Genomic DNA, 13,767 nt, shown 5'->3' with positions numbered 1-13,767 from the left:
AGGTACTATGGAAAAATAACAATTTATATTTACTTGATATTAACTTAATATTGATTAAAAAAGAAAAGTGGAGCTGGCTCGGTCAGTAGGTAGAGCATGTGACTCTTGACATTGGGGTTGCAAGTTAGAGCCCCATGTTGGGAGTAGTGTGTACTTAAAAAAAGAGAGAGACTGCCTTTTTGACTTTATAAACACATTTCCCCTACCTTGTCTTCTGACTTATAGAAGACCTTGTGTGGAGAGCCAAGCATGCTAAGAACATCTTGGCAGGAATCACCAAAATACACTGAACGTTCAAATACCCGCATCTTGGCATCTGCTAATAGGCCAGGTCCACAACCTGCAGAGGAGAAGGGGGAGGTGGTCAGGTTCCCAGCCAGGGCCTGAGATGCTGCAGCCTAAGGCCCAGGGGCTCCCAGAGAGGCCACTTGCTGCATGCTGCATTATTAGCTCTGGCTGAGGGGCAAGACTGCATATAAGGGGAAATACCAAGTCATACAGCTTGTGATGTTATGAGAGATCACCATCTACTTGAAATAATCCCAGAGACTCATTCAATCCCACAAAAGTGATGTGGAGCTCTGGAAACTTTATTCAGTCACCAAATATTTACTTATTAACTACGATGGGATAGACACTTTGTTAGATATTGAGGAAACATGCTGGGCAAAACAAGTGCAGTCTCTGTCCTTATTGGAGCTTATGGTGTGAAGATCCCAATCCCACACCACACAACTGTGGTACAATAAACAGCAGCATAGGTGCTATGGAAGTATAGAATGAGGTTCTATCTCTTGCCATTTTCTAGGTCCTGACAAGATACAAGAATTTATGTTAAGAGGGGCTTCTCAATGGTAACCTCCAACCAGAGACTGGACCTAAAGAAAAAAAGCACTCTATAAAAAAGCCAAGAGTGAAACATCCATTAACTCATCCCTAATTCTACAAACACTGATAGACCCACTAACACTCAAAAACGAAAACCAGAGAAGTGGGAGGATAAGAAAACCCGATTTGCCATGAGTTTCTTCTTTGGGAAGAATCTTTAAACCCTGACTCTAATACATTTCAGAAACAGTTCCAGTTAAACACACACATAGCAGCAGCTGTGGAATAGCAACAGACACTCCTAACAGGAAGATTTTCCCCATTCTGTGGATGGAAAAACGAAGTATTTTCTGTCTCCTCCACTGGGGGGAAAAAAAAAAAAGGTGGGGGAGGTACCTGGGTGGCTCAGTTGGTTAAGCTTCTGACTCTTGATCTTGGCTCAGGTTATGATTTCCCTGTTCATGGGACTGAGCCCTGTGTTGGGCTTGGCGCTGACATCACAGAGCCTGCTTGGGATTCTCTCCCTCTCTGCCCCTACCCTGCTCATGTTCTTTTTCTCAAAATAAACAAACTTTTTTTTCTTTTGTAAAAGGCAAGAACCTGAGGAAGACTGAATTTCCTGGTCCATGATAACCACCATCACCTTACTCTGCACAGAACTTTATAATTGACAAGGCTCTTTATAATAATCCATTTGTTATATAGGGAAGACTTCAGGAATCCCCAATCTGAAATAAGTTGGTACCGAGTTCTTCAACTAATCCAAGAATCTTCAGTCACAGCACATATACAATGAGTGGCAAATAAGGTTGTGTTTAAATTAACTAGGTCCAGGGGCGCCTGGGTGGCTCAGTCGGTTAAGTGGCCGACTTCGGCTCAGGTCATGATCTCACAGTTTGTGAGTTCGAGCCCCGCATCAGGCTCTGTGCTGACAGCTCAGAGCCTGGAGCCTGTTTCGGATTCTGTGTCTCCCTCTCTCTGACCCTCCCCCGTTCATGCTCTGTCTCTGTCTCAAAAATAAATAAACGTTAAAAAAAAAAATCATTACAAAAAATAAATAAATAAATTAACTAGGTCCTGGGAAAACCATAGTCAACATTAACCTCGGTCTATATATCTTGCAGTTTTGGCAATCCTGGCTGACCACCAAAAGTCCTATACTGTAAGCCCAAAGTCCCCAGGTACACTTGTGAATATGCAGATGGGGCTACTAGGAAGGCACTCTTCACAGGTGGGTCTTCTCTCTCGTCTCACTCTACCTGAAGCCTACCCAGGTAAAAGTACCCTTATTTTTAGGAGCCTATTTTAGCTTCTGATTCCCTGGAGTGAATCTTCCTATAAATTATTGTGAGGACCAAGATAGATGGAACTGTCTTCTTATCTTAAAAACATCACTGTAGCTGCACTCCACAGGAAACATGTGAGAAATGGGTTGGCTGAGACAAGTTACGCTTGCCAAAGGAAACTCTCAACGAGTACTAGATTGGACAGTAACTTGGGTGAGTCCCTGACTTAAAGTGTCTCCCCAACTCATCCGGCAAGCAGTGAGATGTGACTGCTGGGAGTGTGCTATACAAGGTGGAAGTCAGAACTGGAGAGTCCCCGCTCCCAACAGACTCCTCCTGCTGTCACTTGGGATAACTGTGCCATCCTTGACTACCTCAGTGTTTCAAGGAGTGATCCTTCTGACAAGAAAGACCCTAGATTGACCTTGTTGCTACAGCTCAATTCTCTCAAACAGTATAGCTCAAGTGTAACATTAGTTTTCTGCTTGGCTAGAAAACCACACTTTTAGAAATTTCTAACCTGGAGGTGGGGAACTATCTAACTGCTCAGGGGAGTGACTTCAGAGTTCATACACCAGATTCTTCATAGCTAAGAACTAGTGCCTTAGAAACGAATGCAAGACCCCAATTTATGAACAAACACTGGCTAGGCATAGCCCCTATGCTGGCACCCAGGCCAAAGGCACGGAGGCAAACTCGACATAGGAGATCCCCGTACTACTAATACGAAGCATGACCCAAGGTCCAAAGTAGCTGAGATTGGCCATGCCACACAAGGAAATCACAAATGAGACATGGATCCTAGAGAGACCAGCCATTGAAGACAGCAGCTCTTTTTTTGTTCATAGTCAGCAAAACTCTCAGTGGATGTGGCCAAACCAGAATTCAAGAAGTCCCTTCTGCCAGCCTCCTGAGAACTGGGCATAAGGGGTAGAAAAGGGCAGAACACTCCAATATCGAAGCTCATAACATGCATCTCTAGTAAACAGCCTGGGAACAACTGAAAATCCACATAAGCACACAGAAGGCTATATACATGCTAGGAGAAGCAATGCTACTGTTACTTATTAAGATTTACTAATGACAAAACTGTGTCTTGTCCTTTTTCATTAAATTTAAATGAAAGCTTTAACCATAAGCATCTACATTATCTTGTACCAACTACCTCTAAGCATGTGGGATTTTAGACCGTCTCAACATGAATATAATCCACCACCCCAAGGCCAGTAACTGACCTGCAGCAAGTAGCCGAAGTCGTAAACCTGAGGGTCCAGTTCCATCTCGAAGAACATCTACACTCTCAGCATACACATTGCCAAGGAAACAGCTCAGGGGCATCACGGGAGCCCTGGAGGCAGGCACAAAATGAGCAGAGGCTTCACCCTCCCTCCCAGGGAGTCCATGGCCCATGAAACTTGTGCTCCCCAAACGCACTTGGTATCCTGTAGGCTGTTTCCACTGTAGATGTACATTCGTTTCACAGTTGCTCCGTGGGGTATCTGGAGAGAAGCTAGACCATGGGCAAAATTGGGCTGCAAACACAGGACAAAAGTTTTACTGAGAGCCCACTGCAGGCCATATGGCCCAGGCTCTGGCATTTCTCCAGCACTCATGGTCTTCAAGAACTGGCCAGGTCAAACCTAAACAACAGTTAAACCTGGCTCCAGATCAATAAACTCACCCCATCCATTCAAGTTCATCTTTCATTTTACTCAGTTTTTCTTTCCTTCATCAAGAAAAACATGCAGGAATGGTTCCTTTAATAAAATGTAAGCCTTACAAACATCTATCATTTCACGACCCTAAGGACGCTGCTACCTAAGGATGAATGAAACATTTTGCTAAAAGCAATAAATAACTGAAAATCCAGAATGAATTATCTCAAACTCTAGGTTACTGAAAAAAACACAGTGATTTAGTTTTAAAGCAAGGCAAACTGGATTTATCTCTGACAATCCTCACTCTGCAGTGGGAAGTGCCCTCCCCCTGGGAATGCTGGCTCAGGCTTTGTTCTTGCTATCAGTCCTATCCATGTTGGCCCCTAAAGACCTCAGAGATGAGGAAACCAAAAAAGGGTACCTATCCAACCTCCCCAGTGGCACTGTCTGCTGGGCCCATATCACCTGGGTACTGGGTGACAAATACCGTGGGAAGGGAAGGGCTAACCTCGTACTTGGGAGCCTCAGTCCACGAGTCTAACTGAAAAGAGAAAGACAGTCCTCTGAAGTTGAGGTGGAAGAGCTGCTCAGCGGAGTTGTACACTGTAAGAGTGGGGAGGAGAAAATGACATGGTTGAATGGTACCAGAGATGAGAACACACACTAGCCTGGTAACACCTTCCTTGTGCCTGATTCTTGAACTGACTTACTAGGGTGAAAACAAGAGGGAGAAGCTTTCCCTCACACCCAAGTATCAACCCACAAATTCTACCAGAACCTGGCTTCCTGTAGGAAGGGGCACTAGGGCTGGGATGGTGCCACTTGCCAGGCTTATCATTATAGGCTGTGACAGAGGAAACAGATAGACTTGGCTTACCTCCAGGATGGGTCGCACCAAAAGACTGGTCAATCTGCTCAATGGTGGGAGCTATGGCCTGAGAGTTAAAATGCACTCCACTGAAAAACAAAGATGCTTTTCAGATCACTGAAGATGGTGGCTGGAAGAGTTATTCTTAAAACACAGGCAGGTGAGCCTACAAGTATGTCAAAACACAAGTTTAATTAAAGAACTTTTTTTTTTTTAATGTTTATTTTTGAGACAGAGAGAGACAGAGCATGAATGGGGGAGGGTCAGAGAGAGACGGAGACACAGAATCCAAAACAGGCACAGGCTCCAGGCTCTGAGCTGTCAGCACAGAGCCTGACGCGGGGCTCGAACCCACAGACCACGAGATCACGACCTGAGCCGAGGTCGGACGCTCAACCGACTGAGCCACCCAGGCACCCCTAATTAAAGAACTTTTAAGTGAAGGATAATTAATGGGGTCAGAATAAGTCAAGTCTCCTGAGACTGACATATTGAATTGATCCTCTAGGGCCTCCCAAGACACGTGTGGTCACCAGGCACAATTTAGAAGGAAATAAATTCAGTCTCAGCCCTATGGCATTTGGACTTGGATAAAGAAGGGCCCCAGGAATAGAGAGTGTGAATGTGTTTTCCCAGGATGCCTATTAGCAGTTTGGCTTGAAAAGGAACTTTCTTAAAAAGGGATGAACATCTTAAGAGAATAGTGTATAACCAAGCAAAGCAGCTTGCTTTCTTACTAGGCAGAAGAACCAGCCAGCACCCATGGACTAGGTGAACAGGTAGGTTGGGGGTGAGGGGCAGATCCCATGCAAAGAGGAAAAACCCAAGGGGCAGGGGCTTGGGAATGAAGAGCAACACATGATTTCAGATGATGAGCATGTAAGGAGAATGCTTAAAGGTTAATTTAAAAATTAGTATAATTCATGGAACACCTCTTTTTTTAACCAGGCATGGTGACAAGTGCTTTGCCAGCAGTATCTCATGTCATCTTCCTAACCTAGTAGCCACGTACTGGCTTCATTTCTCTGATGGAAAAACAAGCCTAGAGAGGTTAAGTGACTTGCCCAAGGTCACAGAGGTAACAGAATGATGAACACAGGGCAGTCTAACCCAGGACCTCATGATTTTACCCACCACTAATTCTTGTTATTTATTTAATTTTACCTACCACCTTAAAAAAAAAAAACAAGTATGAGGTGGTATCTCATTGTAGTTTTTTTTTTTTTTAATATAATTTATTGTCAAATTGGCTTACATACAACACCCAGGGCTCATCCCAACAAGTGCCCTCCTCAATGCCTATCATCCATTTCCCCCTCTCCCCAACCCCCACATCCACCCTCAATTTGTTCTCTGTATTTGAGAGTCTCTTGTGGTTTGCCTCCCTCCCTCTGTTTGTAACTATTTTTTCCCCCTTCCTTTCTCCCATGGACTTGTTAACTTTCTCAAGATCCACATAGGAGTGAAAACATATGATATCTGTTCTTCTCTAACGGACTTATTTCACTCAGCATAATCCCCTCCAGTTCCATCCACGTTACTACAAATGGCATGATTTCATTCTTTCTCATTGCCAAGTAGTATTCATTGTATATATAAACGACATCTCCTTTATCCAGTCATCAGTCAATGGACACTTAGGCTCTTTCCATAATTTGGCTATTGTTGAAAGCACTGCTATAAACATTGGGGTACATATGCCCCTATGCATCAGCACTCCTGTATCCCTTGGGTAAATTCCTAGTAGTGCTATTGTTGGGTCATAGGTACCTACCACTAACTCTTAAGAGGGAAAAGACAAAGAAAGGCTCCAACAAAACTAAAAGACAAAAAGAAATCTGCAAGGGGCCAGTACTATTACACATTTGCTTTATCCACTTCTCTATTGGCAAATGCTGCTCGAGCCAGCCCCAGGAATTGGACCCTTTCACGCCCTCACAAAGGGAAAGGGAAGCCTGTTAAGGAAGCTTACTAAACGGAGTATTCTAGATGGTAGCACAGCACCTTGCCATAAAGGGTGCTCAAATATTAGTTCATGATATAGGCCACCCCCATTTTCATTCTAAGAAGTAGATTTTGGGGCGCCTGGGTGGCTCAGTCGGTTGGGCATCCAGCTTCGGCTCAGGTCATGATCTTGTGGTAACGAGTTCGAGTCCTGTGTCAGGCTCTGTGCTGACCGCCTGGAGCCTGTTTCAGATTCTGTGTCTCCCTCTCTCTGACCCTCCCCCCGTTCATGCTCTGTTTCTCTCTGTCTGAAAAATAAACATTAAAAAAAAAAAAAAAAACTTTTAAAAAAGAAGTAGATTTTGGCCCCCAAATAGAGGTCCCTTTGGCATTCCCTTTAGCATAGAGGCTTTGGGGTCAGACCTATTTGGGGAGGGCAGCTATGACCCAGAAGACAGTCACGTCACCACCCCTAAGCTGAGGTCCTGCTTTGCTGTAAGGATTAAATGAACTGACATATATGAGAAGTGTTTTACACAGAACATGTTCTTAACAACACTTCCTTCTCTTCCTTGGGAAGCTAAGTAGGTTTGGAGGCTGCCTGAGGAAATCATGGTACCAGGTTGTAATCCTGGAACTGCTAGGAATGGGAATTCTTTATTAACTTAATGAGGGTAATAAAGTCCATTTGTACCAATCCTGTGACATAGAGCAACAGGGGAGAAAACTTACCAATATTTTAACTTTACTTTAGTCAAGTCATATACTTCAATCACCTAAAAGAAAAAAAATCAAATTTTAAGCATTGGTAATGCTCTGCAGTTGAAAGAGATGGATTAAAAAGACATTTATAGGGGTGCCTGAGAGGCTCAGTCAGTTGAGTGTCCGACTCTGGATTTTGGCTCAGGTCACAATCCCAGGGTCGTGGGACTGAGTCCCTCATCGGGCTCTGTGCTCGATGTGGAGCCTACTTGAGATTCACTCTCTCTATCCTCCTCTGCCCCTCTCCCCAACTCATGTACGGTATCTCTCTAAAATAAAATTAAAAAAAAAAAAAAAAAAGAAAGAAAGAAAAGAAAAGACACTTATAGTGGGGCACCTGGCTGGCTCAGTTGATAGAATACACAACTCTTGATCTCAGGGTTGTGAGCTCTAGCTACTCATTGGGTGTAAAGATTACTTAAAAATAAAATCTTAATAAAAAAGACATTTATAGAATAGTGAAGAAAAAAAATCTATCACTAGCCAAAATTCTCCTGAAACACTGCATATTACATTTTATTCTCATTTTAAATCTGAAGGAAAAACTGATACCACACACACAGCATAACCTCTCCTTTCCCTTCATCCAGATTGTTGAACAGATGCCCATGGAGGCTGTGGGTCAAAGATCCTTTATCTAATCTACTGCTGGGTCATATAGAAGACTGTACATACAGAACAGTGGAAACCTCCACAGAAACAAATTCACATAGTATAAAGGTTAAAACTATGGACAAAACCTTGGATACTGAGCCCCCTTCCTGCTATTGCACACTTTGCTGCATTAAAAAGACCCCAGACCCAGTCACTTTCAAAATCAGCTTTAAAATACTGTGGTTTACAAAACAAAAAAGATGGGGGGAGGTCTATCCTGCTAGAAAACAAGTCATATTAGTTTAGGACAAGTGTGACAATATTCAAATATGTATACATATCTCTATTGAAGGGTACCTGGAGAACATCAGTGCCCTTGTGTAGTTTCAAGGGGTTCAGCCTTTAATTAAATGCCAAGAACTGAGGGCAAAGACAAAGGTATTGCTAAAACACTCAGCTACTAGTGGTGCCAAATAATGAGCACTATGAAGTCTTCTACGCAAGAAACATGGCTGGCCAAGGCCTGAAGAACCAGCTACTACCCTCCAGTTGGGAGTTCTGGCCCTTACTGTAGAGGAATAAGCAGAGCTGGTTCAGTGTCTGTTTGCCCTGACAATATGGGCCTCATCCTAGAAGGAGCTGTGGGGCCCTGCATACAGAAGCATCTGGAACTACCAAAGAAAATGAGACATATTAGTTTACTCTTGGCCAGACCTTATCTCTAACTTTGTTTAGTGGTCATAACACTGAACCACAAGTTGGGCACCTCTGAATTATAATGTAGCTCTTCTAATCCTACTTGCTAAGAGTAACTCCCTCTGCTGGGCAGACACAGCACTTCAATCAACTCTTTCCTATACTATTTGTGTATGCCATTCACCAGTACCACACTAAGTTAAGCCCTTTTTAAGGTCTGGCTCATTAGTTTGCACAGGAAAGGTACTCAAAACATCAGACAAGTCTGACTGTTACGAAGTCAGCTAAGGGCAATGTGAAACTAGAAAACATGAAAGGAGGTACCAAGAGAGGTCATTAAAGGAAGAACAGGGGAACAGCTGTGATTCATAATAAGATACTCAGTGTCCCTTCAGAAAGCTCCGGCATGGCAGTATATCATGCCAAACTGGTATATCATTTCACCAAGGCCAGGGCCCCATGCTGGTAGACAGCCTCACCCTTTAGCCAGAAGCCTTGCTTGTATAGCAGGAACAGGCACTCTGCCTCCCTTATTGCCACCCCTACAGCTGGCCAATGACCACCCAAGGGCTTCCCACCACTCACCCTGTGGCGGTGGGCCTCCAGGATGTTCCTTCTGTGTCGCTGTCACCCACCTGCCAATAACCCCGACCAACATTTATGGGTGTTTCAACCCTGCCTGCCTAATGGGAAAACAATGGACCAGAGTTAACCACAGGGCATATGTAGGATGGCACTTGTGGCAAGAGACCCAGAGTACCAACCATCTTGGAGTCCTTCATGTCACCAGGATAATCAACAAGCAGATCTGGCCCATGGAGCTTGCTGGGCCACAGGGACAAGCAGCTGGGGAAGTCTGAACTTCATGATTTACCACCCACTGGGCTGGAAAAGACCTTGATTTCCCCAGAGAAGAAGCCATGGCAGCAGCCAAGATAGGAAAGGAAAAGACAGGTAGCTGTGAAGGTTGAAATTTGTGAAGCCTCATTCTGTAGGGCTTTCTCATAGGCAGGGAGTGAGGGGATGAGGGAACTGCAGGAGACAGCATCAGGGAAAAGTGGATTCTTTTTATTTTTTTATGTTTCTTTATTTATTTTGAGAGAGAGTGCACAAGGAGGAGAGGGCAGAGAGAGAGAGGGAGAGAGAGAAAGAATGCCAAGCAGGCTCCGCGCTGCCAGGAAAGAACCCAACGCAGGGCTCGAAGTCATGTAAGACCACGACCTGAGCTGAAATCAAGAGTCAGACGCTTAACCGACTGAGACACCCAGGCACCCTGAGAAGAGTATTCTTAAGTGCTTGGATGGAGGGGCAGGCACATGGGTCAGGTCAAACCTGATGCTGACCAAGGGCACCTGAGAATCACTTCCTCAGTTTCCAGAGGCTCCAGCAGGGTCCCAGACCCTCCTCTTCATAGGGACCCCACAGAAAGCAGAAGAGAAGGTTCTAATTACTTCCTTTCTCATTCAAATTGTACTTCTCATTCTTCACATTTCTCCAGAGTGTGCTCACACAATTTTCTTCAGCTTTTATGACATTTATTTCCCATATACATCAACAGAAGCTGTCATTTCTACTCCAGTGGCTATCACACACTGGTAATTCAGGGTTAAAAGCTTGGCAGACCACTCGTCCTCTGTCCTTCCTTTGTCTCACTGGGAAACAGTACAGCTCACAGGCTTGTTAAGTTGGGAAATGCACGGGAAGCATTCAGTGATGTGCCTAATCTGTACCAAGTACTCACTTAATATTTGATACTGTCCTCATCATGCTGTGATTCTATGATGGGCTGCCTGGCCATCCCCTTTTGCTGTCCATGTAGGTTATTTCCAGCTTTTCATTACTATGAAAAGCCCTGCTATACGTATCTGCCAACATTACCTTCCTTATAATCTTCTGGGGTTATGTCTCCTAAAGTGGACGTACCTAGCTAAAACAAATAACTCTTTGTAAAGGTGTTTCCAGATTAATTTTCCCTGATTTGTAATGAAGCCACACTGATGACCATTCTCTCCCTTTTCCCACTGTGAAACTTCTGGTCAGTGAAGACAGGATGACTGAGTCCACAAGGAGAGGCAAGGTAACTGTGGGGCTAAGAATGTTCACATTTGCTTTTGAAAAACCATCATGAATGAAGAATTCCCATTCTGTGTACAGATTCCTTTTCCATGTTCTATCTTGTCTTCTTAGGAGCTCACTTGTGATGGGATGATGAGAACTAGGAAGTACCCAAGTCTTTTGGAAAGGCTACTCCATAACCTAACCAGGATACGCACTCTGGTATGCCAATGCCCAGAGCCACATTCAACCTTGTGACTCTGAGGCATGAGTCTGGTGTCACATGACTAATCTGTGAAGCCCAGGCATTTGTAAATAGTGTATTAAAAACATCCTGGAGTGAAACAGGTGTTAGTAAATTGCACTTGAACTTAAGACAACCCTATACACCATCAAGTTGTTTGTTTACATATCCTCAATGGGGTTAAAGAATCAATTCATCACTGGTGGTATTAAGCTGTAAATTCCAGCATTTTAGGAAGAACAGTTGCGTTTTTCACCTTCCAAGTCATATTGCTTGACCTAAGAATGAAGTAAAGCAAGATACAAAAACCTGACTAAAGTCTTTTGATCCTATTCTGCAGTTAGGCCCCATTTTTAGTACACCTGTTAAGATCTGGGATAATCTGTGCCAATAGTTAGCTCTTCTCTTGCTTTCCTTAAGTTGAAGGACTTAGAATCCCCCTCCCCATAGTATTCCCCAAAGCTTTTAACACTCTTTCCCCTCCACCTCTGTAGCCTATGATTGGAGTCCCTCCCAGCCACTTTCCAACCACCCCATCCCAAGCTTCCCTCTTTTTAGAGGAACAGGCACAGCTTCCAGTCCCCAGTACTGTCGTACACCGAATCACAGGAGTCTACCCCCACTTATGAGTTTCAGAAACATCTCACAATAGCACATAGTAATCTGCCTGACATGAAACTTTAGTTGTCATTCACAGTTACCTTAAGCCTCTGATTGAAAGCATCAAACAGCAGTTTGATCCCGTCCTGAGTCAGGTTAAGGATGAGGTCATGGCTTAGAGGAGACTGCAAAACAAAAATAAAACACTCAACAACTTACTCAACAGCACCTACCAAAAACTCACAAGTCTAAATGCAATGCACAGAGAATATGTAAGTGCAGACAGCCCCTCCCTGGCCCAACTAACAAACTGTTGTGTGAATGCAGTGTCTGCTACTTCCAGCCTGAAGCTGCTGCTTCCTAACACTGGCTGAAAAGAGACTCCTTCTTCTAGGCTTTGAGAAATAATACCTGGGGGAAAGGGCCAAAATTATGTGAGTATGTAGGCCATTTTCTTTTGAGGGTCAGGGTCCACATCTACAGCATGGGTTTCCCTGTCAAACCTAGAGAGCAGTCAATGAGGAACGCAGGCCATGTAAAAAGGTCTAGTCAGGACCCAAACTTGGCAAGTAATATTCAATGCATGTCAGCTGAACCTATGTCCATTTGTTCCCAAGGTTGTCTGTACCATCTACAGAAAACATATCCTATACTTTGACTGCTTCAGGCCATATTCCAGGACAAAGAAATACTTTGTGATGTTTATGTATGAGATGATACTCTTACTCCTTCCTTCCTTCCTTCCTTCCTTCCTTCCTTCCTTCCTTCCTTCCCCTCACCATCCCATATCACATGTGCTTCTTTCTGTAAAGCCCAAATCTAAGATCTAAGGAGTCGTATTTCTACATTTGCCCCTTCTAAGTCCTGGGGGGAAGGGAGCAGCAGCACAAAGCAGTGAACAGAGCTGGGCTTGGGTACGAGTGAGCTGGTGACCTTAACTGACTCTCAAAACTTCTCTGAGCTGTAGTTTCTTCATGGGAATAACATCATCTCTTCCCTCTAGGGTTGTTGTGGGAACGGAGATAGTAGGTCTAGATAGTAAGGTAGAAGGCACCAAGCATAGCACTGAGCATACAACACTGTTTCGTCACATTTGTCTCACTTGCCTGCTTCTGTTCCAGTGCAATCAATTCAAGGACTCGACATCTGAAGACACTCCACAGCCCTAAACCAAGCTGCCCCACAGAAGAAAAACACCAACATCCAAAACCCTGCCACTCCTTGAAACTGGCACAAAGCTCTCAAATGTTTAGAGAAGTTTCTTTATAGAGCCTCCCAAGGCAGGCACAGTGAATCAAAGAAGTGTGGCTGTCAGAGACAGAACTGTAGGCTGGAAGGCCAGGTGCCACTGGTGTGGGCCTCAGTGGAAAAATTCTCTCCAGAGCCTTCTGGGATTAGCTAAGACTATCTCCTCCCTCCTACCCCACTGATCTTCACAAGGTAGCAGGCCTAGGAGGTACCACCATGCCTGGCAAACACTAGAAGAAAGAATGTTGTAATTTTCCAGTAGGTCTGTATGAATGTCTAAAACCATCAGGTCTCAAGCAAGATAATAGAATGATGAACTCTGACCTTAGGTCACTTATTCTCAACCCAGAACACATTTCTAAGAGGGCTATTCCACAGCATTAAGCAGGATGAAGCAACCTTTTAGCATCCTTCGAGATCCTTGTTTGGAGTAGGAACAATGGGAGGATTGGAATTTTCTTACACTCTCCCAAGATCTGATCATTTTTCTCCCGGCACTGTTACAATTCAGGACATAACTAGATAATTTTCAAAAGCAAGTAAATTATCCTCACAATCAATATTTTACTAGTAAATCCTAAGTATCTCTGGAATCAAAATATACATGTACTATATGGTGTTTAAGCAGGCTCTTCCAGTGATCCCAGAATTACACAGTTCTCCATATGAAATAGTTTAGTAAAGCTGTTTGCTCCTAGTCATTCATACTTTTCCCTCTAAGAAAGATGGGACCCACTTGATATGCACATTTAACCTCCAAGGTGTGATTTGCTAGAGATAAGAAGATATTTCTGAAACATTTAATGGGGCCAGACTATTCTTTGCACTTGATGGGAAGCAAGAAGACAAATGGGAAGAAATGGAAAGGAAGGCAGAAGAGGACAGGACCCACATTTAAGAAGCACTATATCAGAGCTCAGAGCTCTGAGAGACCATCTCCTCTTGATCCTCTTCAAAAGATTATTCTATTACAAGGAAACAATA

The 13,767-nt window shown here is 43.9% G+C and overlaps 1 protein-coding gene across 5 annotated transcripts in view; it reads right to left on the bottom strand.

Annotated features, from left to right (window-relative positions):
- The window catches only part of PHAF1 (phagophore assembly factor 1), a 30,701-nt gene that overhangs the window by 6,225 nt on the left and 10,709 nt on the right, over nt 1-13,767 (bottom strand). For all 5 annotated transcript variants that reach the window (XM_060650535.1, XM_060650538.2, XM_060650536.2 and 2 more), the window contains exons 4-10: nt 11,637-11,720; nt 7,317-7,360; nt 4,650-4,729; nt 4,281-4,375; nt 3,549-3,646; nt 3,350-3,462; nt 207-340 (exon numbers count right to left, since the gene is read on the bottom strand). In XM_060650535.1, coding sequence (XP_060506518.1) covers nt 207-340; nt 3,350-3,462; nt 3,549-3,646; nt 4,281-4,375; nt 4,650-4,729; nt 7,317-7,360; nt 11,637-11,720 — 648 coding nt within the window. The remainder of the gene's footprint in view (nt 1-206; nt 341-3,349; nt 3,463-3,548; nt 3,647-4,280; nt 4,376-4,649; nt 4,730-7,316; nt 7,361-11,636; nt 11,721-13,767) is intronic.

The sequence above is a fragment of the Panthera onca genome, chromosome E2 (assembly GCF_046562875.1).
Source record: "Panthera onca isolate mPanOnc1 chromosome E2, mPanOnc1 haplotype 2, whole genome shotgun sequence".
Classification (NCBI taxonomy): domain Eukaryota; kingdom Metazoa; phylum Chordata; class Mammalia; order Carnivora; family Felidae; genus Panthera; species Panthera onca.
Note: the sequence above shows the minus strand (reverse complement) of the source record. Positions and strands in the feature narration are given on the sequence as shown.